The sequence below is a fragment of the Chelonoidis abingdonii genome, chromosome 4 (genome assembly GCF_003597395.2).
Source record: "Chelonoidis abingdonii isolate Lonesome George chromosome 4, CheloAbing_2.0, whole genome shotgun sequence".
Lineage (NCBI taxonomy): Eukaryota > Metazoa > Chordata > Testudines > Testudinidae > Chelonoidis > Chelonoidis abingdonii.
This window is the reverse complement of record NC_133772.1, coordinates 134,266,770-134,294,289: the sequence shown is the minus strand read 5'-3', so window position 1 is coordinate 134,294,289 and position 27,520 is coordinate 134,266,770. Positions and strand designations below refer to the sequence as shown.

General features: G+C 42.0%; 1 protein-coding gene across 3 annotated transcripts in view; it reads left to right on the top strand.

The window, feature by feature from the left end:
* PPP1R13B (protein phosphatase 1 regulatory subunit 13B) overlaps positions 1 to 27,520 on the top strand; it is a 136,185-nt gene that overhangs the window by 5,494 nt on the left and 103,171 nt on the right. For 2 of the 3 annotated variants that reach the window (XM_032771609.2, XM_032771608.2), the window contains exon 1: positions 15,418 to 15,558. The exons of the other annotated variant lie outside the window; for it this stretch is intronic. In XM_032771609.2, coding sequence (XP_032627500.1) covers positions 15,433 to 15,558 — 126 coding nt within the window. In that variant the 5' untranslated portion in view covers positions 15,418 to 15,432. Of the gene's footprint in view, positions 1 to 15,417; positions 15,559 to 27,520 lie in introns of those variants that run through there. 3 annotated transcript variants of the gene reach the window in all.

Below are 27,520 nucleotides of genomic sequence, written 5' to 3'. Positions count from 1 at the left end.
GTAAAAAGAGAGAGAAGGCATTTAAAAGATAGCATTTTACAGAACATGGTTGATACTCTTTCGCAGTGAATAACACTATTCACCTTACATGCACATGTATTTTTGCTACAAGCGCATTTGTGCATCTTAATATAGTGCCTGCGGTCTCTGGTGTTAGAGATCTCAACTAGACGCAGGCTCCAGGATCAGAATTCAGCTTTGCATGTGACAGGTAAGCCATTGACCTCGGCCTTCTGCAACCTTCATATACACCGTGCCTCCTTTCCAATACCAAGCAAGCCCGTCAGTGCTGCTGCTTTCCTTTAACTATTGCAGCAGCAGAACCACCCCCTCCCCCAATTCCAGTTCCTTCGGTGGATGATCGCTTACCCTCTCCCCCCGCGTGGCTGGTATCATGGAAGAATCACTGCTAATCGAACCCCCTTTCCCCTACCATGTGGCTTGGTAGCAGGGAAGATATCTGTAGCCAACACAAAAAAAAGCTTCTCAGCGCCATTACCCTCCTCCCCCCTCCCCCCGCTTTGGCTACCTGCAAGGAAGGATTTCTTTTAAGCAACAGGCACAACAGGCCCAGTAGGAATTGGCATCTTCTGTCCTTACCTTAATTCCTGAATTCTCAACCAGGTTACCATGAAACGATAGTCATCTCTCTGAGGATAACACACGCGAGATAAAGAATGGGATTGCTGGCGTTCCAAGGCACCATCCGGGACCATACACAGCTAGGCCTTTGTCGTGCAATAATACCAGATTATTGCTACATGCAGGCGTGGTCAAGTGTCCTACCATGGTGGACGGAATAATGCTGCCTTGCCCAGAAACCTTCTGCAAAGGCTTTTGGAGTAGCTCCAGGAGCTTCATGGAGATGTCCCTGGAGGATTTCCAACTCCATCCCCGACATTTTAACAAACTCTTCAATAACTGTACTGGCTTGCGAATGCATGCAAGTCCTCAGGGCAAATCATGTTTTATATTTACAAAGTACATCACCAGAGGTCGCTTCCATGGCTTCATTGTCTGGGCTACTGGCTTGGGAGGCTGGGAGGATAATCCTTCTGGCTGAGAAAAAGGCTCCTGGCTGTTGGGAGAACGGATGCTGTGTGTCTCTGCCAGCTCATGCCTCCCTCTCCTCCTCCCATCTTCCCCATCTGCAGATCCTCAGGCATGGCTGAGATTACCACCCCACCTCGAATCATGGACGGGGTGCGTAGTGTTGGCGGATCCCCTCCCTAGAACTGCATGCAGCTCAGGCGTGAAGCAGCATGTTTTCGCTGCCCTTCCTGGACCTTCCGTTTGCTTTCTTTGGTTTCTGGTAGGGTTGTCTGAGCTCCTTAACTTTCAGTCTGCACTGCACTGAGTCCCTGGTGTGGCCTTTCCCCATCATAGCCTTGGAAATTTTTTCAAATGTTTTTTCATTTTGTCTTTTGGAACGGAGTTCTGTTAGCACAGAATCCTCTCCCCATATAGCGATCAGATCCAGTACCCCCCGTGCAGTCCATGCTGCAGCTCTTTTTCAATTCTCAGGAGACTGCATTGTTACCTGTGCTGATGGGCTCTGCGTGGTCACCTGTGATGGTGAGCTCTCCATGCTGGCCAAACAGGAAATGAAATTCAAAATTTTGCGGGGCTTTTCCTGTCTACCTGGCCAGTGCCTCCGAGTTCAGATTGCTGTCCAGAGCGGTCACATTGGTGCACTGTGGGATACCGCCCGGAGGCCAATACCATCGATTTGTGGCCACACTAACTCTAATCCGATATGGTAATACCGATTTCAGCGCTACTCCTCTCGTTGGGGAGGAGTACAGAGACTGGTTTAAAGAGCCTTTTATATCAATAAAAAGGACCTCATTGTGTGGACGGGTGCAGCGTTAAATTGGTTTAACTCTGCTAAAATCAGTATAAACGCATAGTGTAGACCAGGCCTTGGTGGAATACAAGTGTAACTGTTCAGCTGGTCCTGCATTGTTGAATTTCCCTGTAGTAATGGTGCAGAGTGAATTGATTTTAAATCAAGATGATTTTAAATAGATTTAGATTACCAAGTAAATGCCTTGATTATAAAACTGTCATAATCAACTTTTTCATTCATACTTCAGTTACAGTATTTCCTAAAGAGAGGTGCATTCCCAATGGTTGGTGTAACATTACAAGAATTTGATTGTTGTTGTGGTGTATGTGTGTGGTGTTGTGTTTTTGTGTTTTTTTTTTAAACAACTGAATAGAGACTTTACACTGGATTTGGAATATCTTTTTTTTTTTGCTGCCTAGGAGGGTCTGCCATAACTGTATATATTTACTTAAGCAATTATGTAGCTTAATATTTCCAGGTTCTTATTATTCTTCATTCAGCGTTTTCTAAAATGTACAATTCTGTTTTGCTTATTTACTAGATTTTTGTTTGTGATGTGTCAAACTGCATTAGGATGGTAATTGGAACTTAATTGAGCACAACATATAAAATATATTTTATTAAACAAAGCAAGCCCTTAATGCAGTGCATGGTCAGTTGTGCCATATTTGTAAAGCTTGACCTCATGCTAGGTATTTTCCTCTGCTGTCTTTAACTCAGTTTTTGATAGGATCCTTGATTCAGAATATATATATTTTTTATTTTTAGGCCTTGACATATTTTGTATCAAATTCAGATTTAAAATTATTTTTCTTTATATAAAAATAACACAAAAACCCCAAACCTTTACTATAATTCAAATAAAATTTTAATCCACCCTACTAATGGGAAATGGACAAAATGCCATGCAGGCTGTCAGTTTTGCTCAGCTGGGTAATATTATTCAGGAGCAAAAATGGTAAACTTTTGGGTCTCCAGCTAGAAATTTGTGTGATATAAATACAAAAATTCTGTGATTCTGCAGACTGTCATCCCCATCCCAAAGTACTTTGTAAAAAATGGACATGTGTATGTCTTGATTAAATAGTTATCACTGACCTACTTTCACCAAAAAAGTAAAAACATCTTTTTGATGTGTGTCTGATTTGATCTTAGTGGTAAGGCCAAATGTACAAAACCAGTAACTATCTGATACCCTTTCATCTAAGCTAATGTGACTCTGTACAGGTTAAAATAGCCATCATGAATATTGACTTCCAAAAGTGCTATGCGTATTCCTGTAGGTGCAACTGCATTGACAATAAGCAGTTTTGAGAAGGCTTACCTTTCTTTTCCATCACCCCTCTGCTCCAGTAGCAACTGTGTAATTCTTAGCCTATCATTATTACATAGGAACTCAGGTTTGGCCACTCTTTGGGGTAGGAGTTGTTTTATGACTGGTGGTTACATAGAACTGAAGGTTTGGGGGGGTTGGGGAAGGGAGTTAACTGGGGAAGACATCTTAAATGGGATATGCAATTAGAGTACTTCTCCTTGGCTGATGACTTCCAAGTGAAATGACCTTGCAGATTACTACCAGCCCTTTGCCTTTTCCACTCACCAATATCTACAAGCTGAAAGAAGAGGAAGAGCACTTTCTCCCCAACTGCATCTCTTCTTGTGTAGGAAAGGAGTTGCTACAGACAAAGTATTCCTCCAATATACCATTTGATTTCTAGGTAGTTGGTCAGTTCTTGCCTCCACGTCCTATACAGGGATGTTATTTCAACCCTATGGCTTGGGAATGAATACTTGTGGGCTGTGTACCTTCAGTAGAATGGCAGGGAAGAAAGATGTTGTATAAGAAGTTGTGATGCGTGGGGTACATTGAGATGAACATTAGATTTTTTTTCCCCCCCATCTTCCTCAAGTAACTCCTAGTTTGTTCTGTGGAACTTTTTCTTTTTGGCCTAGGTGTTGACTTTTATCTTGGATAGGCTGGTCTGCTGACAGCAAGTATCTGTAGTTTTTGTGGTCTGGAAGGCTTCAGATGTTTGTCTGGATAGACTCCTATGGTGGTGAGGATGAAACCTTCACTTTGGATCTAAAGTTAAGGTGCCCTTTTAAGTGTGTGTGTGTGTGTGTGTGTGTGTGTGTGTGGTTTGTGTTTTTTTATTTTTTATTTTATTTTTTATTTTAGTAGTTTTATGAGGGCAAATCAGTTAATTAGTGTTTTGTGTTCTTTTGCTCCTTTTGTGTTTTGCAACTTAGTATGGTAGTACTTGAAATTGTGTTCCTTTTGGAAAATGTGTAGTGGCTAAGTGTATATATAATCTGTTCATAATATGAAGTTTGAGTAGTCACTTGCAATCTGGAACCCTAATGGGGAGTGGGTGCGGGAGGTATGGGGGTGTGTGTGCATGCATGTGGTGGAGTGGGTTTTTTTTTGTTTTTTTGTTTTTTTTTAAATCTTAACTACTGCATATATAACTGAACTGTTTAAACAAAATTTTCCCAAAAGAGCCTCCTTCTATATTAAGTACCTGCAGGGTTTTATATGAAGTTGGTTTTCAGATGAATGCTGAGACATTTAACGCTATCGTCTGCACCTCTATGACCTATATTTTATTTTTTGAATTTATATGTTCCAAAAAGTCTGATGTGGGCATGGCTTGACCCTAATTTAAATCAGAATAAATACACACTTATTTAGACTTCCTCTGAGTAAAAGGTCAACTCTTTATTCTAATCAGTCTAGAGATACGTATGTCAACTTGACATTCTTAAGTTCAGTTTCAGTTTGAATGCTTGGAGTTGGCAGTACTGCACTCATCCTGACTTATGCCTATTCTTGTTGCTCTTCCATATCCTCTTGGTTTTACTGTGAGTATGTTTACTTTCAAAAAAGACCTGAGTCAGCAAGTCCAAGACCTGGCCTACACTACACAGTTAGATTGACATAAGCTGCTTTATGTCAACCTAACTATGTCAGTGTACGCACTATAGCCTTGCTCCCACCTGCTACACTAATATAACTCCACCTCCACAACAAAGGGCTTGTTTGGTGTAGATAGGGCACTGTGTTACTAATATCAGCTATTGGCTGTCTTGTCAACTTCATGGCTATGCTGGAGCTATGAAATTGACAAGAAAGCCCAACACCAGGTCTCTGCTCCAAGCCAGGCTGCCACATAGCTTGGGCTTCTTCACAGGTTTCCCACTGGGATCCCTACTGGCCCTCCCCAGGGTCCTGGCTTTTTGTTCCTAGCCTGGACTCTGAGACATAGCTTGAAAGCCAGCAATGGGAGTGAGTCATTTGACCCAGGCTCTGAAACTCTCGTTTGTGTGTGGATGTAGTGTTCTTTAGACTAGCTCTTACTTTTATTTCCACCTCTGAAGAGCTTATTACTTTAAATTTGTTTTGGCATTCAGTTGGGCAACAGACTGCTATGTATGAGGGGATGGTAATTTTGAACTAGGAGAGGTAGGGGGTGTGTGTGTGTGTGTGTGTGTGTGTGTGTGTGTGTGTTTCACCGTTTCCTATTGGTCTACTGATTCTTGTCCCTAATGTTGTCTTCTTGAGGATAACATTTTAATCAATTTTGCATTCTGAAGATACATTTACAAATGTAGCCTTCATTTTTAATGAAATCTTAGATTTTCTGCACACTCTTTATTTTTAAAAAAAATAAGTGTGGGGAGACCTTCTAATTCTTTAAACACACAACTTTACCATAAATAGACCTCAGTATAATCCTGTCCAGCCAAACTTGAGGTTCTGAAATGATTTACTTCAGAAGCATTGTCTTTGGAAACAGGCTATAGAAAACTAACTTGTTGACATTATTTGGCTCAATCATTTTTCTTTTTGAGCTGGGTAAATAAAGCAATGGTGTCAGTACGTGAAGACTAGGTTTTGCAGATTTCAGTTACATCCTGGGATATTGCCAGAATTTTGTAGGGATAGAGTTAGTGGGCATAACTTGAATTTTAATCTTAATTTTAATTAAAATTAAATGAGGGTTTTTAGGTTTCTTATTGAATAAAAGAAATTAATCAAAATTTTAGAATATGTGAAGCACCTAGATTTGTAATACTGTTGAAGATGAAGACATATATAAAGGCTCATCCTTGTATTTTTGAACACATGAATAGATTGGTTTTAAGCAGCTAAATTTTAATTGTTGAAGAATAAGGGAGAAATGTAACCAAAATCTCTTTAAGGGGTTGATTGAGAGCAAGGGGAAAACATTGTTTTGGTAACCTGGGACTACGCTTGATGTCCTTTGGAAGAGTGGCAGTGTTGATGGGTTGACTCGGGATCTGGCAAAGATGTGGGTAGCATGGGAAATCGGCGTCTCTGACTTGTGTGGTTATGATGCATATGAATGTAACCAATAATACTGTGCTTCATGACCACTTGGATCTTGGGTGGTCCAATCCACATGTTGATTTGTTCATACCATAGTGCACCAGGATCTGCTTGCTGGCAACCTTTGTTTGCATACCCAAGAGGATAACAATTAGTTTGTGAATGCTTCAGATCTTTAGTCTTAAAGTAGTAAAATATGAAAACATAATGTTTCTAACTTCTTCAGGTACCAATTAGTATTCAGATAACTTTCAGTCAACTGGGATAAACACTGAGAAGTCATTTTTAAACAATATAAAAATTAACTACAAGTCCACTGGAACTAATAATGGGGAAATAAGTGAAGCTTGATCTTTGTGTGCCTTATGAAGGCATTTAAAAACACCTGCTTCTCTATGGTTACCAGTGCTTGTTTTTTATTTCATAGGCTGTTTAGTATGTTGTTCTGCAGACTAACTAGTGTGTAAACTAACATTGGGGCTCAAAACCAAAACAAGATTGTGTATTTTTGAAGATTGATTAGTGTTCACTGTATCTTATGTAAAGTATCTTGTAATATTGATTTTGAAGAAAGCATCTCTGCATGCAGCTCTGAATTTCTCAGCATGTCTGCAGTACTTAGACAATTGTGGACAAAAAAAAGTAGTACATTTTGGAGAAGATGTTTGAATCCTATTCTTTGGAGTGTGAAAGATCTGTAGTGGGAGACCTACTCTGTGCTCTTCAATCATGACAGGATCAATTTAATTATTTTAGAGCCACACCCATAGACTAGTTGGTAAAACAGACACCATCTCACTTGACATGACAGCATGTTCTATTTGTGTTAGCTGTCTTCTAACTTCTTAATGCTGCAGCTTACCTGCTTTATTCTGCAACTTACCATTTTTCTTCTGTCTTGAAAGAAGGGAAGAGTTTTGGGCCAGACCCATGGCTCCTCCTTTGACAAAAAAGGACCCGAAAGCTGCCCTGTGAGGGCAGATAGCGATTCCATCAGCACTGGAGAATTCTTGGTTGGCATAAAACCAGCCAAACTAGCTATATATCTGCCTTTCCTAGTGTAGGCCTGTCATAAATAGATAGCTAAGGGTTAATGTTTCTTTTACCTGTAAAGGGTTAACAAAGGGAACCAAACACCTGACAAGAGGACCAATCAGGAAACCGGATTTTTTAAAAAAGCTTAAGGGAGGGAATTTGTGGGTCTTCTTTGTCTTGGGTCTGTATCTTTTATCTGTCTCTCAGCTATGAGAGGTTTCCTTCTATCTTCTACTCTTCTGTTTCCAAATTGTAAGTACAGGTAGAAAAACAATATAGGCTTTTATGTTGTTTTGGTTGTATTTACAAGTGTGTAGCTTGCTGAATGTTTCAAATTGGTATCTTTTTGAATCAGACTGTTTGTTCATTTTTTTCTTTAAGCAATTGATCCTATATTATTGTCATCTTGATACAGAGAGAATTTTGATGTCTTTTTCTTTATATAAAGTTTTCTTTTTAAGACTTATTTGAGTTTTTCTCTGGGCAGGCTAAGAAAAAGGGGAGGGAATTCTCTTAGTGTTAGATCTACGGAGGATAAGATCTGCAGGACCAGGGAATTGGTGGGAGGGGGAAAGAGAGAGAATCATTTGTTTCCTTGTATTTGGGGTTTGTCTCTTTGTGGAATAGAGGAGATATGCTTCTTGGTATTGTGATGTAAAGAGATTGCATCAATACTCTCAGGTTAGCCCAGAGAGGAAAGTCTGGGTGGGAGAGGGAGGGGGAAGGGAAGTGGAGTATTTCCCTTGCCGGTAAGACTCAGAGCTTCTTGGTCTTGGGGTCCCTCCAGGGAAAGTTTGGGGGGACCAGAGCGAGGCAGGCGCTGTAATTCCTGTCTGGTGGCAGCAAGATAAGATCCAAGCTGGTAATTAAGCTTGGAGGTTCATGCTAAGCACCCAGATTTTGGACGCTAAGGTCCAGATTGGGGAGAAAGGCTTATGATAAGGCCAAGTGTGTCTTGTGATTTGATGTTTGTTTCCCAACAAATGCTGCAATTTTTACACTGGCTACAACAGCGCCTAAAATGATCTAATATAGGCTGGAGCCTAGAGAAGTAAGGGATTGACTGAGTACACAGATTTGCAGAAGGACAAATATGAGGTCTGTTATATCTCACCTCTGTTTAAAAACATTTCTGCTGTTAACAAGCATGTTACCTATGGAGAGTCAAATTCTCAGTCTGAGAACTGCAAAACTAAGTATCTCTGATGGTATCTTCTAGACTGAGCACAGAGTCCTATTGGGTAGATAGAAAGATTAACCTAAATCTATACAGAAGCCTGTGGAACCCCATGAAATTTGGTCCCTAGTCCATGAACTACTGGAACTCATTTACAAAACGTTTATTAAACATTACATGACTATATTGTCTAATACTATAGAACTAGTATTTATAATCCCTAATCTGTGATGAGATCTTTGAGCTATAATAGTTTTAATTAAGATTGTTTTCCCTCAAAACACTTTATCAAAAATCTGATTTAAATTTTTTTTGTTTTAATCCACCCTGCAATCATATCCCTTCTTTAGCTCTTGTGGCTTCCCCTCATAGGATAGGCCCACCATTCTCGATCATCCTAGTAGCTCTTCTCTGTGCTTTGTTCCAGTTTAAAATTAATCTTTCTTGAACATGAATAACCAGAATTATGCGCAGTATTCCAAATGAAGATCTTCAAGACGATAGCATTAATATTACTTTATTGCTACTGGAAATGCCTTGCCTTATACAGTATTGTATTTGCCTTCTTCACAGCTGCATCACATTGATGGCTGTAGTCATCCTATGACTGACCCACACACCCAAGTTTCTCCTCCTTCGTCACTTCCAACTGATGAGCCCCTAGCTTGTAACAGAAATTCTTATTAGACCTTGAGTGCATGAACTTGCCTTTTGTACTATTGAATTTCATTCCATTTCTGTCACTCCAGTCTTCAAGGTCCTCTAGATCCTCTTGTATAATCTGATCCTCCTCTGTACTGACAATGTCTCCCAACTTTGTGTCAGCAAACACTCCTACCTTTTTATGTCAAGGTCAATAACAAAAATATTGAATAAGATTGGTCCCAAGACTGACCCTTGAGGAACTCCACTAATAACCTCTCTGCAGTCAGATTTACCTTGCAGCTCAACCTGTTGCCTTCTCCACTTACGATGCTTACACTGATCTCCATCTTGCCTAATTTGTCTAATTTTCTGTGTGGTACAGGGTCAAATGCTTTACTGAAGTTCTAATAGATTAGAGCTGCTGCACTTCCCTTACCTGAAAACTCAAAAAAGGAAATCTGGTTAGTCTGGCATGATCTTCTTTAGTGAAGTGATGTTGCATTACATTCCCCTTACCATTTACCTCTAATTTAATTGTTTTTTCCTTCACAATGTGCTCTAAAACCTTGCGTAGTACTGACATCAGATTAACAGGTCTGTAACTGCCCAGATCACATCTCCCCCCACTCCCCTTTCCTTAAATACAAGTATGATGTTCTCCAGTCATATGGTACTACCCCTGACTAGACAGACTTATTAAAAATCCTAGCTACTGGACTAGCAATCTTATGTTCCAGTTCTTTCCACCCAGAATGCTGAAATTATCTGTGAACCCCACCCCCACCCAATTTGAGTTCCTTAAACTCTTTTTTTAAGATTTTTCTGCCTCTGGTCCTGCTTTGAGCAAGTTGTTGGACTAGATGACCTCCTGAGGTCCCTTCCAATCCTGAGATTCTATGATTCTGTGGTAATTTTCCATTTCCAATTGTACTGCCTTCATGCGCAAGTTCCATATTCTTGTTACTGAAATCTGAGGCTAAGTATTCATTCAGTTTTGGACCATACATAGGTTAGATAATCTCCTTCCCATCCACACTGCATAGCAGCCCAACTTTATCCTTCCTTATTCTTAGTTATACAGCTAAAACCTTTTCTAATTTCCTTGGCAAAAGCTAATTTGGCTTAACTTTTGTTCCTACATTCTCTAACCTTCACAATGTACCTTTTTTTTTTTTTTTTTTTTTTGCTGATCAGTCCTTTTTCATTCCCTATAGGCTCTTGGCTTATTCCTAATAACCTTTTTGGGGGTGGTTATTAATCCAGTTGTGGCTGGAGCCTTTCTTGGGATGCAAATTTCAGATAGCTTTTTTTTTTTGTATAGTTTTAAAGAAATTCCAAGCCTCCTCATTTAAGTGTTTGAGTTCTTCTTCAGTCCAAATGACTACTTTACTTTAACTAATTCCCTTAATTTCCCAACGTCTGCCCTTTTTGAAATAAAAACCCATAGCTGGTGACCTGGTTTTGTTTATCCTTGCATTTAATTCAAACTGAATCAACTCACAATCTCTCATTCCAAGTTATTTCCTATGACTAGCTCTTCTATGGTATCCTCACTACTTTACTAAAACCAAGTCTAAAATTTTATCACCTCTTGTTGGTTCAGTGTCGATTTGATGAAGAAACCTGTCACCTAGTACATCCAAGAATAACTGGACCCTACTTGTATTAATAGCATTTACTCTCCCTGATTCCTTTCCCCTGAATCTAACCTGGTGCTGCCTGTGATCCCTGGTCTCTAACTTCACCCTGACTCTTGCTTACAGGACCTGGCTGTTGCATACCTGGGCCCATCTGTGATGGTTAGGTCAGTCTGACTATGCCTCAGTCCCTTACAGAGCTCATTTTTTAAGTGTTAAGTTTGAGCTGACAATTAGACATCCACAAGGAGATGGCAGAGAGACCGGCTGAGTTTGGACAAAATGAGACAGGTCTGGCGGGGGGGAGGGGAGAGAGAAAAAATTCTCCACATAGAAACTGTAGTTGAATGTGTGTTTGTGGATGAGATTAGGTGTAGAGGGAGAAGAGAATAGATCTGAGGACACAGGCTTGTAGAGGAGAAGCAGGAGGAGACAGTTATGGATGCCAAGACTGGATGTGATTTCAAGAGGAGCAGCGTGGTCAACTGTGTCAAAGTGGCTGATAGATCAAGGAAGACGAGGATGGAGTACAAATTCTGAGATTTGGTTAAGAACTGGTTACTAGAGATGTGGCAAGAGCAGTTTCAGTTGAGTGCAGTAAGTGTAAACTAGATTCAGTAGGGTCTAGGATGGAGTTGTAGGAGAAGTCAGGACAGTAATTGTAAACAGCACATTCAATGACTTTAGATGTGAAAGGAAGATAGGGGGTGGTTGAAAATGCAAGGGGAGTTGAGAGTGGGTATTTTAAGGTGGAAGAGCCTAAAGTATATTTGTATTGTAATGTGAAAGAGGTGGGTGGAGGGGAGAGAAGTTAAGGAGAAGAGTAAGGGTGCAGAGGAGAGTGGGCAAAAGGCAGATTAGGATATGGAATTGAGTCACTGGAACATGTTGAGGGGTTAGTGGAAGAAAGCAGATTAGGGTGGGGGAATGAAAGGCAAGCTGAAGGGAGGAAGAAGGTCATGTATTTTGTCAATTTCTCCTGAAGTAAATCCATTGTGATTCTCTTTAGAGAGAAGTAGTGGCAGGAATAAGGGAGGGTTTGAGAAGTGAGTCAAAGGTGGCTGGGATTGTGGGGCCTGGGATTCAGTTAAATTGGAGAAGTAGAGTGTTTTTAGCTTAAAAAAAAAAAAAAAAAAAAAAAAAATGGCAGAACTGAAAGAGGGAGTATGAGTTCGTAAGGAAGGAACTCAGAAATCCTGTGGCCAGCCAGCCTATCTGAGACCTTCCACCGTAGGGGTGGGGGTGAGCCTAGGGACGGACAAACCAGATCTCATGATAGGAGAGTGAGGCAAAGGAGTCAAGGGTATAAGAATGGAGAGACTCAACAACCGTCTTCACGGAAAAAAGTTATTTAAAGAAAAGTAGGCAGTCTGCAATACAGACATGACAATCTGAAACACTAATCCTGCAAACTTTAAGCGTGTTGTACTGATTTATTCATATGCATATGTTCATAAGTGTGCAGGATGAGATGCAAGAAGATGAAAACAGGAGGAGTCAAGGTGATTTTTGGGGGAGCACGAGAACAAAGTTTATAAAAACAAACATGAGTTAGCAAGGTAGTATGACATAGGTCTTACTGTGCTTTCTTTTTGAATTGCTGCTATTTTGAAGTTTTTTAATCCTTCCCTATTGCCAATGTATTTGTTTTAATTGCATACTTTCAGTAATTGTTTTTAGCCCATGACTATTAAACATTGCCTGTCTGTGTTATTATCTTGATAATGCTTGACTCATGTTATCCAATGACTATTTAAAATTTCATTTTAATACTTTTACTATTTCCTCTTTTTTTCCCATCTATACCTATTGGTTTCGGTAGAACTCTGAGACGATTATAAGGTTCTGCCTGTTTAAAATGCCTTTACAGGATTAGGGCCCACATTTGTATTTCTCAGAGTGATTTACGTAATTTGGATTATGGAACAAGCAGAGAATGTCCTGTCCTTGCAGTTATCCATCCCAATGTTTTTGCTCACTAAGGACTTTATTTCACAAGATAGCTATTTCAGAGACTCATGAGCCTCTTGAACCTTGCATCCATCTGGCTTGTATCTAATTCAGAGTTAAAATCCCAAAACCTATTGCTGTAGGTTGTTTTAAAAGGAAGAGAGAGAGGTATATACAAATTGAGAGTCTGATCCTTTGGAGAAAAAAAAAATTATGCAAAAGAATTTCTCTGCCTTCCCTGATACCTCTAAAGTAGGGTCTTATTGATGACTTCAACAAATTAGCCAGTCAGGGAGCTCTTTTTAACTATCCTCTTCATCTGCTGTCCAGGGTCTAATATTGGTCCTAGGTATGTGGTGTGGTTTTTTTTATATTAAACAAATTAATCATGATATTTTAGACCTTACAGGCAAATGAGTAACTTGGTCCAAGAGCTCTGATTCAGAGGCCGTACAACTATGGGTCAGGGTTTTGGGAAAGAGTGGAAGAGACTGCCCTATAGTTTATACTGCTCTTGATTACTGCATTATTTAACCCAATGGTTCTCAAACTTATTTCATCAGACCCCGTCCCCCTTTATGTCTGTAGTCATTTATTCCCTCTCCCCTAAGTACACATACCGCCACCCGGCTCTGAAGGCTGTGCTGTGCCAGCAGCAGCACAGAAATAAGGGTGGCAATATGACAAGTGATGGATTGGAGGGGGATGGGAAGAGGTGAGCCTAAGCCTGCCTGTGAGGGAAGGCGGGGGAATGCAGCAAAGGGAAAGGCAAACCCAGTCTCTAGCTGTCTACTTTATGCCTGCTGCCTGGCTGTGCATGGCCCTTCTGTAGGAGCCCCAGCTAGCCAAAGAAAAAGCTCATGCCTCCCTTGACACATTCCTGCACCTCCCAAAGGCATGCCCCATAGTTTAAGAACTGCTGATTTTACCCACTCGGTACAGGTGCTATTCATCTTTATGATGTCCATTTGTTTTTAATGTAGCAGAGGTTTTTTTAGTTGATGGGTTTTCTTTAAAAGAACACTGAAGAGTGGCTGACAGACTTAGAATTAGACCTACTGGAAAGGGGGGAGCGGGGGAGGAGAGAGAGAGAGTGTGTGTGTCAAGTCTACATCACATGGTTTTGTGAGCATACCTATGTTGGTGAGGGATGTGACAAAGCCACAAGCCACCTAGCCAACATAGTTTTGCCGGCATAACTCCCAATGTAAATGCAGCTATGCAAACAGTAGCTCTGTTATCATAAGTAATATAGTTCAGGAATGTGATTGTTACTGTGCTGGCAGGAAAAACTCCTCCTTTTTTTGTTGGGATATGCAGCATCTACATTTGTAATGTAGACAAGGCCTCTATCCACAATACCTCTTAGAAGGCTTCTTAACAAATTCAGTATGCTCCCTGTTTCCAAGAATGGAGCAAGTATGCATAGTGTAGGGTTAGTACAGTGTCACCTATTTAACATAATCTATTTCTTCTCTTCAATTATGGATTATTTGAAAAACCTCCAGTCTTCTTTACTGGTGACTAAATTTGCTATCTGTGACAGTCCTGGGTTTTGAGAATTAGACTTCCCACTCCTTCAAATAAATTAAATTCAAAATCAAAAGAGAACATTTTAGTTCTAGAAAATGTTCCCATTTTCTATCAAGTTAGATGGTTCCATTGTCCCTCAAAGGAGGTCTGTAGTGATCCTCCCAATTTCTTTTGATAGACCTGTGTCACCCATGAAGGTCTTCTGAGGTGGGAGGGGGACTGTTAGGATCAATTTATACCTCCCCATTCCCAGCCCCCATGCCCTCCCAACACACTTCAGGAGTTACTGGTGATGTGTAGCTCAGCATGTTAGAGGGCTATGATATGTAAGATTCAGTGGTGGCTCCTATTTTTGCTTGTGGGGATACTTGGTCACAGCCTCTTCTCTTCTGCCTTTAACTGGGCTCTCTGAGTGTGAGAACAAAAGGAATGGAGGGGCTGGAAAATGTTCTGTAGGTCTTCCGATGCCTTTTATGGAGCTGCAGCTGGATTCACAGGTGGTCTCCTGCAGCTGTGGATCCTGTGTGCTGGAGAAGAGTGGGACGTTGGTGATCAACTCTCTGGCCTCTGAGGCACAGAAGCAGCAGTAAACACAGCTTATCAGTCATTGTGCAGTAGCTGTTTGATCCACATCCAAGAGAAGGCAGATTTTCCCCAAGAAATGGACAGGGCTTGAAATAGTATATGTATACATATAAACATAACATTTAGAGATGAGTATATATGGGTTTTTGTTTTAAGCAAACAGACTGTTTCATTCTGAACTGCTTTGTTAGCATATTTAAACATTTTTTACATTAGAGCCATTCTTAATATTCTTTAGGGTAACTTAAGCCACCTTTTAACAAAAAATTGTAAGTGGGTTCTAAGAAGGATGGAAAGAGCCTTGTCTGTAAATGATTTAATGGAAATACTTTATCTTTGTCATCATTTGTTATAATCACAAGCAGAGATGAATATTGCACAATGATAAGATAGTAGAACTCTCCTAGTGCAAGTTTGCCTAATTAGGTGAAACTTGATTCTCCATATCTTGTTCCTGTCACAGCCCTGGCCTGTCTTGTTTCTTTAGAACATCTTATCACTGCTCGTCATTACTACTTGTATTCATATGCCAGTAGACCAAAGGGACATCCATTTAAGTAGACTCTCACTGTAGCAGCTGGTGCACAGAAACTATTTTAGACTTCAGCTATACATCACCTATTTATATACTTTTTTTATTTTATGTTCACTATTGTTTACTGCTCTACACATGAAGACTATTTTAAGAATGGTTCTTCAAAGTATTATAAACAAGACAAAAGAGAAATCTTGGCTACCAGAAAAGATTGGACTGAAGCCTGAAAGTAAGAAAATGGACAAAGTAATTCAAAAAAAGGTGGGATTGTATTGTATTGTTTGCTCTGAAACTAAACTTTAATTTGTAACCACGTTTTACAAAGACTAACCATGAAATGTTCTGATGGTTCAAAGCTTATAAGTGGGTGGGATTTTTTTCCCCCCGGATATTTAGGAGCTTGCATTTACTGCCTGGTAACACCCCTCTCAAATGTGAAATGCCTAAAAATAGCAGTTCTGTGAGTTCACTTTGAATTTAAAAATAGTGAGCCAAATTTTAAGTGCTCAGAACAAAACAGATTTTTTTATTTTCGTTCTTTCAACTAAAATTTAGCTACAGTATTTTTGTAATGCTCTATCAGAGTTATTATCCAGTCATTAGCAACTCTCACCCCAAGAGTATTGGAAGGAAGGGTCTCTCTTCAGACAGTCTCTTGACTCCTAAGGGATCTTTGTTTTCACTTTTTAAATAATTCTCAAGCCAGTAAACAATAGATCCAAGATCAAGGGCTTGCTACAATCTTAAAACAGCCCACCAAACAAACCACTTATTAATTTTTTTTTTAACACAGTTTCTAAGCTGTCTGCTTTCTTTCGTAAAGGAAGTGGTCAGTTACTCCTTATGTCAGTGTTTGAAAATACAGAAAAAGGTCTAGAATACCTGTCTGCTTGCAGCAGGGTCTGTGTTTATACATTTTAAAGAAGTTGCTGCTTGCTTGGAGCATGTAATAAGATGTAAGTGTTCAAATACAGTGAGGTAGTCCTGAAGGTATGGTAGAATCAGAGGTATGGTATCTTTAATAAAAATTACTTCTGTGTATAACTTTTTTTTTTTTTTTTTTTTTTTTTTTTGTGGGTCAGAGTGCCTTACAAATAAGGAGACGACATTACATGTATTAGTAACCTTGCATATATGCCATAAAGTCCATACAATTTTAATTTCCTGGGTCATAGTACATGGTCAGTCACTTCTGGAAATTTAGTGAGAGTTGTGTGAACTTTCAGTGATCATTCACAAGGCCAAACATGGGACTGTAGCAAACAGCACTTCATTCTCCCAAACCTTGTACCTCACCCTACAGAAGAGGGTAAGAAGTATGTTTAAATGATGCTACTCATGCAAACTTTGTTTTTTCTGAAAGGCACAGTCTTCAAAAATTAGTTGCCTCCATTCTCCCCCTACAGCTGTGCTGTGTGGTTTAAAAAGCCTACCCAAAATGAGTGGTCATTCAAAGCTGACTACAGTAGTGAAGATCCCAAACATTCAAAAATCATGAGTTAAGTCTTCTTTTTTTTTTTTTTTTTTTGAATAAATAAATATTTTCTTTCATAAGTGGCTTAAAATCATAATGTTATGGTTTGTGTGTGGCTTTTTTGTCTTCTGGGTTCTTGAGTCTTTAGTGTTCACCATGATAGCTAGAAACTTGCTTTTTCTAAAAGGAAAGCTGAGATGCTCATGCAGTCAAGTGATTGCTTTAAAGCAGCGACTTCAGTAAATTAACAAATTTTGTGTAACTCATGAACCAGTGATCTATCCTCATCCTCCTTAAACCTTCAGCTGTCTTCAACAGTGTCAACCGTGCTCTTCCTGAAATCTTGTCCTTCCTTGGCTTTCGTGACTCTGTCCTATCCTGGTTCTCCTGCCTCTCCTAAATACTTGTTAAGCATGTCCACATCCTCCCTTACCCCCCTCCGCCAGTCATCTGTGGACAATTTGGAGCTCTTTTAGGGTGCAGAGGGAAAAAGCGACCACTATTAAATAAGAACATAAGAATGGCCATACCAGGTCAGACCAAAGGTCCATCTAGCCCACTATCTGTCTACCGACAGTGGCCAATGCCAGGTGCCCCAGAGGGAGTGAACCTAATAGGCAATGATCAAGTGATCTCTCTCCTGCCATCCTCTGACAAACAGAGGCTAGGGACACCATTCCTTACCCATCCTGGCTAATAGCCATTTATGGACTTAACCACCATGAATTTATCCAGTTCTCTTTTAAATGCTGTTGTCCTAGCCTTCACAACCTCCTCAGATAAGGAATTCCACAAGTTGACTGTGCAGTGTGTGAAGAAGAACTTCCTTTTATTTGTGTTAAACCTGCTGCCTGTTAATTTCATTTGGTGACCCCTAGTTCTTTTATTATGGGAATAAGTAAATAGCTTTTCCTTATCCACTGTCTCCACATCACTCATGATATTATATACCTCTATCATATTTCCCCCCCCCCCCCCCCGTGGTTCCTCTTTTCCAAGCTGGAGTCCTAGCCTCTTTAGGCTTTTCTCATATGGGACGTCTCTAACCCCTAATCATTTTAGTTGCCCTTTTTTGAACCTTTCTAGATGCCAGTATATCTTTTTTGTGTGTGTGTGTTTTTTTTGAGGTGAGGAGACCAATAGTATACACAGTATTCGAGATGTGGGCGTACCATGGATTTATATATGGGCAATAATTATTCTCAGTCTTATTCTCTATCCCTTTTTAATGTTTCCTAACATCCTGTTTGCTTTTTTTGACCGCCTCTGCACACTGGACATCTTCAGAAAACTGTCCACGATGACTCCAAGATCTTTTCCTGACTTTTAGCTAAATTCAGCCGCCATCATATTGTATGTATAGTTGGAGGAGTTGTAAAGTAATGCACATGGAAAAAAACAACATTTAATCCACTTTAATTTAATTTGCCATTTTGTTGCCCAATCATTTAGTTTTGTTGAGATCCTTGTTTGAAGTATTTTGGGTATCTCATCCATAAGCACAAATTCAACTATCATCTCTTTGTGGATGACACACTGATGTATTGCCGCTTCTTAAGACTAGTCTCCTTCTAATCCAACTAAAATCTTAGCCTGTCTCTGAAATCTCCTTGTGGATGGATAGCCATTACTTCAAACTCAACATGGTTAAGAGAGAGGCTCCTAACTTCCCTGAGAACATTCTATAACTTCCGGGAGGGGGGGGATGCATCAGTGTGACCTCCATATTCCCTACAAGGCATGCTTTATACGTATCACAGGGACAGGTTATGATCTGCTGAAGTCACTTTCCTACATATTATATATAATATAAAAAAAAAAAATTCCCCTCTCACCTCTATGGGTGGTAATGTGTCTTTCCTGAACCTTGGGTCCTCTACCAGAGGCCTGGGAGTTTGAGGGTTCTGGCGCAGTATCTTAGCTGTTCCTTGGAGCACCTGCCACTCTTCTGCGACAAGACTCGATGTTGATTTCCGGATCTGTTGGAGCCACCAGCCCAGCTTAGGAGTTCACAGCCGCGAGGGCTCCTACCACCGGACTGGGACCACTTGGCCGTTCACTTTGCCACATCCCTCTCTAAGTCATCCTCTTTTCAGGGCCCTGGACATTCTCCATCTTCTCATTATCGTCCTGTTCTATCCTGAATGTGTGCTGTCACTTGGCACTGCTAATATCTATCACCCACCGCTGTCTTCTGGTCCTTGTTACTATTACCACGATGTCTGGTTGATTGGCCAGTACCTGCCTGTCCGTCTGGAGTCGTGGAAGGAAGTCCCACAGAATCTTTAGCCCTTGCGTATTCTCCACAACCTTCTGCGGATTCTACCCCATCTGGGTCTGGGAGGGCTCTAGCCATACGCTGTGCAGCACATGTTCCTGTTACAACCAATGCCAGCCGACTGGTTGTGCCGTTCAGTGTTATTGCTGTTTCCTGCCTGCCATCTTACATCCTGCCACTATGTGTTGGACTGTCTCTGAGGCCTCTACTGCCCAATGTCTGCGCACCTTGGGTCCTCTCAGTGTGGCTAGACCCCTGCTTCCAATGGATCTGGTGCTCAGTGCCTGTTCCTGCGGCTGCTATGATCAGTGCTGCTGCAGTGCTGTCTTTTAGTCCAGCACTTTCCAGCCACTGGTAAGGCATTTCCCAATGTCCAGCCACACTCAGGCTATCTGTCCGATGGTACATCCAGTGAAGGGTCTTGTCTTGCCATGGGACTTCTTCTGCTGCGTCTTGCCTCCATGTCTGCTGCTGCCTCAGGTGGCCATTCATCTCAGCAGCTCATCTTTGGGGGCCAATCTTAACTGCATGTACTCCTGGAATGTTCCGGGTTTTCATCCAAGGATTAGTGGCCTTGAACGCATCATCAGACGCCCCAGCCGCGCCTTCTTTCGGCTACGGTAACAGTCTTGGGTGTTGCGGACTTGGGGTGGAAACCTCCGATGCATTGTGGAGGAGCTTCCGGGTTTTCAAATCCGCAGCCTCCATGTCCTTCCTTTGCGCCAGTCACTATAACGCGAGCAGGGTATCTGATGACGGCAGGCGGTATCGGGTTGGATGGCGGGTGGATCTGTTCTTGTCTCTCCAACTGAGCTGGCTCGTCGAGACTGTTAATATCTTTGGTCGATCACTTTGGATGTTGCTGTCTTCCTTGCTTCTCATCGTGCGTTTCCATGTGACTGCGGGATGCCAACAGGACTGTGCTGGTCTGGTATTCTGCTATGTGGCCCGCTGCGTAGTTTCCACCCATAGATCTTGACTACCTCTCCCTCTCTTCACTACCCATCCGGCACCACACTTTCTTCCAGTCCGAATGACACTCCCAATATCCTCATGTAATCCGCGTCAGGTGTTAGCGAATCGATTCTCGTTCATTCTTGAGCATAGCAGCTTGATGTCATCATGTAAGAGGAGGTGGCTGATCGGTAGTTTCCACTCCTGAACCTGTACCCCGTATCCAGTCTTGTGATTATCTGGCTGCAGGGGCAGTTTATAGCCTATGGCAGAACACAGCAGCTGGGACAGTGATCACCTTGGTATATGCCGACTTGATGGCCACTTGTGCAAGTTGCCTGAGTTGACTTCTAGTGTTGTCTTCCATAGTCCCATTTGAGTTCTTAGGGAAGGTTCCTTAGTGTCCTACGTTTGGAGCTGATTAGATGATAGCGCCAGACATTCACAGAGTCCACGTGTGCGGCATTGAGTCATAGGCTTTCCTATAGTCAATCCAGGCTGTGCTCAGATTGGTCTGTCTAGCACCTTGAGTCTTGCGGCGACTGCCTCTATCTTACTGAGCCAACTAGGTGTTTTGAGCCTCTGGTGTGTGCTTCCCAATGCCCTTCTGAGTCATGTGCTCATGTACTGGCCGCATGTGGTCCTGTAAGCTGGCAGCTATGATTGCTGATAAGACTTTCCATGTTGTGGGGAGGCTAGGTTATTGGCCCGGTAGTTGGCCGGTTCTGCTCCCTATGCAGGGGTCTGTTCTGCTCAGCACGATCCTTCTGTGTTTAGCCAGTTTGCGGTGGGAGCCTGCTGCTAGCAGCTGGTTTCATCGTTGTGGCTGTAGGCGTTCATGCACCTGCTGCTTAATTTCTTTAGCCAGTAGGATGTGGATCATGTCTGGTCCATGTACTTCCAGCTCTCATGTTTTTGACCGCTGCTGGATGTCTTCTACGTGATGGTGACTGGTTCTGTTCATGGGAGACTTGCCTGTGCTCCGTTCTCAGGTCCTTGCACACTTTGCACTGGGTGTTATGAGTCTTTCTTTTCTCACCATATGTTCTTCCAGTACTGTTCAGTTTCTGCCTGCTGGGGTGGCTCTGCTGGTTAAGTTGTGTGTTGCACTGCAGTTGGAGTACACCTTGGATGGTTCCTTGGGAGGTAACAGGGGCATTACAACTTTTTATTGGCCTCTGCTTCTCTAGTGTATCTCCTTAGCCTGGTAGCCAGTGCTGTGAGCCTTTGTTTAGCAGTCTCTAGGGCTTCAGATGGAGTCAGGCCCTTGTATTTTTTCAGTAGCCAAGTCTTATCCTTAATCTCTACACCCTATCATTAATGCATATGAAGTTATGAGAACTGTTGAATGGCTGTCACTAAAACATACTGTAAGTTGGGGAATCAGCCAAATATTAGCCCCCCAGAGACAACAGCAAGGAAAGTAACCAATGCCTGGATGAGGTGTCAAACAGCCTGTCAACAGCCATTGTCCAGCAAGGGAGCTACAATTTAATGACTCACCTGCATGAGGCCGCGCCAGGGAAATTGCTCAACCTTGCCTAGAGACTCAGTAATGCCCACCAGACATGTTTCCAAAGCACGTGAGACTGAGGATATAAAACAGGCCAAGCATGGGCCTGCTCTGTTCTTTCTCCTTCATGCACCTATGCTGCAAGCAACAAGGACATTTTGAAGACTCTGAGGAGACTGGCCCACATTTCAAGGGTGAAATCTATGTACTGCAATATCTGGAGGGGGAGAAACTGTTTAGTCTAGTTGCCCATTCTAATAGGGTTGAGAGTTTAGACTGGCTCTGGGAGCATTCCAGCAATATAGCTGGGAGTGGGTCTCCGCAATGCAGTTGTGCTGAATTATAACAGATCGTGGAGGGGTTTGCTGCTGGTCACTAGCAAGGCATTGTGAGAGACAGCCCAGGCTAGAGAGAGAGAGAGTTAAGGGGGCACAATGGTCCCACAGTCCCAAGCTTAACCCCAGGGATCCCATCATACCCCCTCCACTCCTCCTTTCTCAATCACAGGTCTATTTAGTACTACAAAGTTAGGTCAATGTAAGCTGTCTTGTGTTGACCTAGTTGTATATGTTCCTACACTTAAATCTATCTTTCTCTGATGTAAGTGTCCCGTTTACAGTGATGCAGTAACACCCCTTCCCTCAACTGCATTGAGCCATGGTTGATATGCTGAGGTTGATGCAGCAGTAAGTGCAGATGTTAGGGTTGACATAAGTAACACAACAGTTCTCCAGGAGCTATCCACAATTCCTGACGCTGACTGCTCTGGTCACAATTGTAAACTCCACTGCCAGGGGTCACACTGACCAGAAGGCCTCTCCCGCTCTCTCTTTCTCCCCCCCCCCCCCAAAACAAAACAAAACAAAACTTAAAAAACCATCTCCTTCAAAGCCCTGTGAATTTTTTTTAAATGACTTACCCTGATTGTCGAACTGGGCAAGTGCACCTAGCAGCTTTCCTTTGTGTGCAACTGACCATACTGACTACATGCTTCAGATGTACTCCTGCTTGAAGTAGACAAGAGATTTTTATCTCCTGGCCCTGTGTGGAGAAGAGGCTGTCCAAGGACAGTTTATAGAACTGCTGTAGAAATTACCATGGGGGTGCAGGAGAAAGCTGAGAGGGGCCAGTGCTGCATGAAAGTGAAAGAAGTGCATCAGAAAACTAGGGAGATAAACAATTCATCCAGTGCTGAGCCACAGACCTGCTGCTTTTACAAAGAGCTGGATGCCATGCTTGCTAGAGAACCCACAGACCACCACGGATCCCTCCAAAGAATTGGAATCATGGCCCATCACATGGTGAGGAGGAAAATGGGAGATGTAACCAGGGGCTCAGCTAAGCTGCAAGACAGGACCTGTTTGAGACTACACCTCAGTCCTGGCAGGCAAGCATGAGAGAATCTGATGCAGGAGGATAGCTCCTCAGGTAACTGTACATATTTCTGGTTACAAGTGATGGGCGCTTACCCGCGTGCCCCTCCCCCAACTTCTTGAAGTCAATAACTGTGTCCTGTTAATTTGCTCTTAGTAAAGAGGTAGTGATACAACTAAGAGAGTGTGGTCTGCTTTTCACTCCTCTGTAGAGATGGGGGAAGGTACATGAGGTAGTTGATGTACACAGGAATGTCCCTTGAATCCTGCTGAGAGATCTCAATGAAACTTTCATGGAGGTACCATGCAATCCTCTCCTGAAGGTTTTTAGGGATGGCAGCCTTATTTCTTCCTCCAGCATAGAACATATACCCGTATCGGTCAACAATAACTTGAGCAGACACTTTCGTGTGTACAAGCAAGTATCATTCAGGTCCAGTTGGCTCTGGGACACTAGCAGCGGCTGTTCTCACTCCTGAGGGTAACAAAGGCAAAGAGATCAGCTAAAATCACTGTTACGTGTGGAAAATGGTGCCAGTACTCAGTGCCGTTGCCCTTTACTCATAGTTTCATGCAACTGAGCAATTCCCTCCTCATTCCTGGCAGGCCATGTTCACCATGGCTGGTGCTGTGAGCACTTCTGTGCGCAAGCACTCTGAAGCAAAAATGCTGATATACATGGTGGCTTGTTTTGTTTAAACTTTAGAGGAGTAAGAGAAGGGAGTTCTGCATCTTAAATTTTTGCTTTCTGTTGTGACTACTGACAGTAGTACCTCCTGTGTTTCATCTGCAGTTGCTGTGGCCTTGAGGGGTTCCCCCTTCACATGTGTGGAATGACTAAGCCAGATAAGGAGGAGAAAGAAGAGGGCTTGGAATGTTTTATGTTTTAGTGAGTTTCTGCAAGCCAGTGCTGCATGAGACTGTGAGCAAAGGACCTGGAGGGTGAACATTGCAGATAGCCTGGAGAAGGAAAGCATGAACAAGAGAGTCCCAGCAGAAAAAGAAGGGTGAGATTCATCGGGACAATAGAGGGGGTTCTCTGGCAGCGCAAATAGATGCTGCTGACTTTCGTGGACCTTCAGGTCCACCAATCGCTGATTCACTTCCTTTTGGACTCCACAGAACTCCCATTACAGCACCTTCCCTCAGCATCCAAATGTTGTTAGGTGCCGCATCCCTACCACTGCCACTCCACCCTGACATTAAGGACAACCACAGCTTCCTGTGCACTGACCTATGAAAGCCACAGTTGCTATATGTGTAGGTAAAATGGATGTGAACGTGCTTTCCCTTGTAAAGTTCTGTTCCATTAAATTTTTAATCTATTTGCTCTTACACTGCACATTTTTTGCACCAATTTTATTATTGAATATAATTCTATTTGGAAAATAATTCACCTTTTATTCATTCACAACATATGCTGCAGAGTGCCTAGCAGTTCAAAAAGCACCCACTCGTTACTGTACAATGTGACATAACTCATAGGATCAGTGGCAGTTTAATCATGAATATACAGTAAGCACAACAAAGTTTATTAATAGGTGTATTGAAAGTGTTGTATTTATAGATGTACACCAAGCATCACATAATTCATAACAGGGCCCCAAAACAACAGTGCCAGGTAGAGCACAGTGACAGTGAGCCACAGTAATGTGACTTTTGTGTAAAGTGCTCTTTCAAAGCTTCCCTGAGCTGCAGAGCTCCACATTGAACACTTCTAATAGCCCTTTTGTATGACTGGTCACTCAGCAAACACTGCTGCACCCTGGCATCAACTCTTCTTCCCTCTCCCCCATTCCCCTTCCCTCTGGCTTCACAAATATATTATGCAGAACACAGTAGGCAGCTATAACCATTGCAGCTTTTTTTCCCCACTAAGATCCAATCTTGAGTAAACAATACCAGCATCCCTCAGCCTACTAAAAAGTGCATTCAACTGTCATTCTGTACTTTCTCAGCCAGTAGTTAAACCTTTCCTTGGTGCTGTTGAGGATGCTGCTGTATAGCTTCATGAACAAGAGGTAGGCTGGGTCACCCAGGATCACTCTTGGCATTTCAGCATCATAATGGTCATCTGCTTTTTGGGAGAGAAAGTCCTTGCTTGTAGTTTTCTGAAGAGTCCTCTCTTCTTAAAGAAAAACGTCATGCATCTTCTCTGCCCATCCAACACTGATGTTGATGAAGTGTCCCCATAACCATAGAAAAGTATCCCTTTCTGTGGATGTACTCTGGCAGGGTGGTCTGATGTCAAAATAAGGATATGCATGCCATCTATTGCCGCACCACAGTTCTGGAAGTCTGTTTCTGCAAATTCATGCACATTGCTGAGTCATAGTCCTGCATAGTGGGAGACGATTGACTGCATACTTGCAGGACAGTGGCCCCCACAGTGAATTTTTCAATTTAAAAAAAATTCTCACTGACTAGTAGCCATTTGGCATTGCAGATTTTTTTTTTATCACAGCTCATTTTGGTGTTCTTGCATTGGAAGGCTGGGGCAAGCTTGGCACACAAACCAGGAATGTGGTCTTTCACATCCAAAAGTTCTGCAGCTGCTGCTTGTCTTCACTTTCCAAGTCCTTTATGATGTATCCCTACCCTAGCTATCCTTTCCTCATTTACTATTGAAATGTCAGTTGTTTTTTCTTTTTCCCCCATCAATTGACCAATGATACCTGTCTCCAATGCCCACTAGTTTAAAATTTTCACACAAACCTCTTCATACCTTTCTCCCTTGCTGTCCCTCATGCTTCAGAAGATCTTCCCATAAACTTCTGTTTAGCTACCTCATCTTCTTGAAATCTTCCTTAAAACTCCTTTGCTGTGATGCCGCTAAAAGACTTGACAATAGCTGCTGGTGTTCTGAGACAACTGCCTATCATACTGACCCATTGTTGCCTTGTACTCAGTCTCTGCAGCCATTGGTGTCTGTCTTTTTTTATATTTAGACTGTATGTTCTTTGGGGCTGGTACCATCTTGTTAGTGTGTTCCTACAGTGCCTAGCACAATGGAATCCTGGTACACGACTAGGGCTTCTAGGCACTGGAATAATACAATTGATACAAAATCCAGAGAGTTGAAAGCACTGAGATTTCATAATATGAATATAGTTCATTCTTGCATGCCCTGAGCAGTAAAATATCTGATGTTGACACTTAATGTATGATCTTTGGCACCTGAGTTAGCACTCAGTGAAATGAATTGGTCAGTTACTAGTCTCCCCTGCATAAAGCTGCCACCATTAGTGTATTGCTTGTGCATATGCATACTTGGCTCCCTGTGTCAGTGCTGTGCATACTGAAATCAGTTTGAGTGGCTAATAACTGTGTAGTTTACAGTGGTGGTGTAGGCGTTCTGTTGTTCAGAAGTTGGTCCAATAAAAGATATTACCTCACCCATCCTTGTGTCTCTATACTCAATACAGTAATGTCTGTATACAGGAGTTGAACTGAATCAAATTAGAATTTGCTGAAGAATTCACCCCATGTCACAGAATTGTGAGACAGAATCTGACCTTTAATTTACAAAATTTCTAGCCTTTATGGTTGAAGATAACCTAGAAAATGTGAAACAACTGTAAACCAATTCAGTATCTGCCATCCTCTACAGACAGCCTGAAATTGGCCCTGGAAGGTATGACTTGCTCCATTCACGTCTGTTAGGGGGACAGCATGGATTTTATAATTCCCCCACTTTGTGAGTTGGCATTTTTCCCAAGATGCTATGGAATTTAGTATTGTGGTCACTGAATTCACTGTTTTGCTGCAGCCAAGTACCTTTTTATTTTCTATCTCCCTTCTCTGTTGGAACCTGTCCAAAGCTGCCTCTTGATCTGCAGCTTCTCCAAAATGGTGAGTTGTATTTTGGTGCATGGTTCATGTAATGTGGAGGCAAGTGAGCCAGAGTTGGAGTGCAGTTTGTAGCCAGGAAGCAGAGTGGTAAACGACAGTCTGGAGAATAGGGCAATAGAGTAACCCCTCACTGGTACATATGGGGTAGGGTGGGAAAGGTGTTTTTGAACTAGGTTATCTGGAGATCTTCAGGGGAGTATTGGTTGTAGCAAACTACTGCCCAGTGACAAACCTCCTGTTCCTTAGCAGGCTCATACAGAAGTTACTCAAAGGCTATCTACAAGCTGATTGAACTGAATCTAATATTCTGGATTCAGGTCAAGACAACAAACTAAATTTCTGTTTTTGTGGCACTGATGAATGATTTCCTAATGGATAGAGAACAGGCATTCATTCTCCTCTTCCTCCTCCTGAACCTCTGTGAAGTGTTCAGCACTATCTACAATGAGATACTGCTGTCTAGCCTGAGAGAGGTGGCAAGGGTCCAGGGTAATGCACTAAAATGGTTTAAGCCTTTCCTGAAGGGATGCACATAAGTCGTGATGGGGGAAGCAGGGGAACTGCACCTCCCTGCTAGGCTCCTTACTTATAGAGGCCCATAAGTCATATAAAAAATGGAAACTAGGTTAGATTACAAAGGATGAATATAGGCAAACAACACAGGAATGCAGGGGCAAGATTAGAAAGGCAAAGGCACAAAATGAGCTCAAACTAGCTATGGGAATAAAGGAAATGAGAAGACTTTTTATCAAGTACAGTTAGAAGCAGAGAAGACCAAT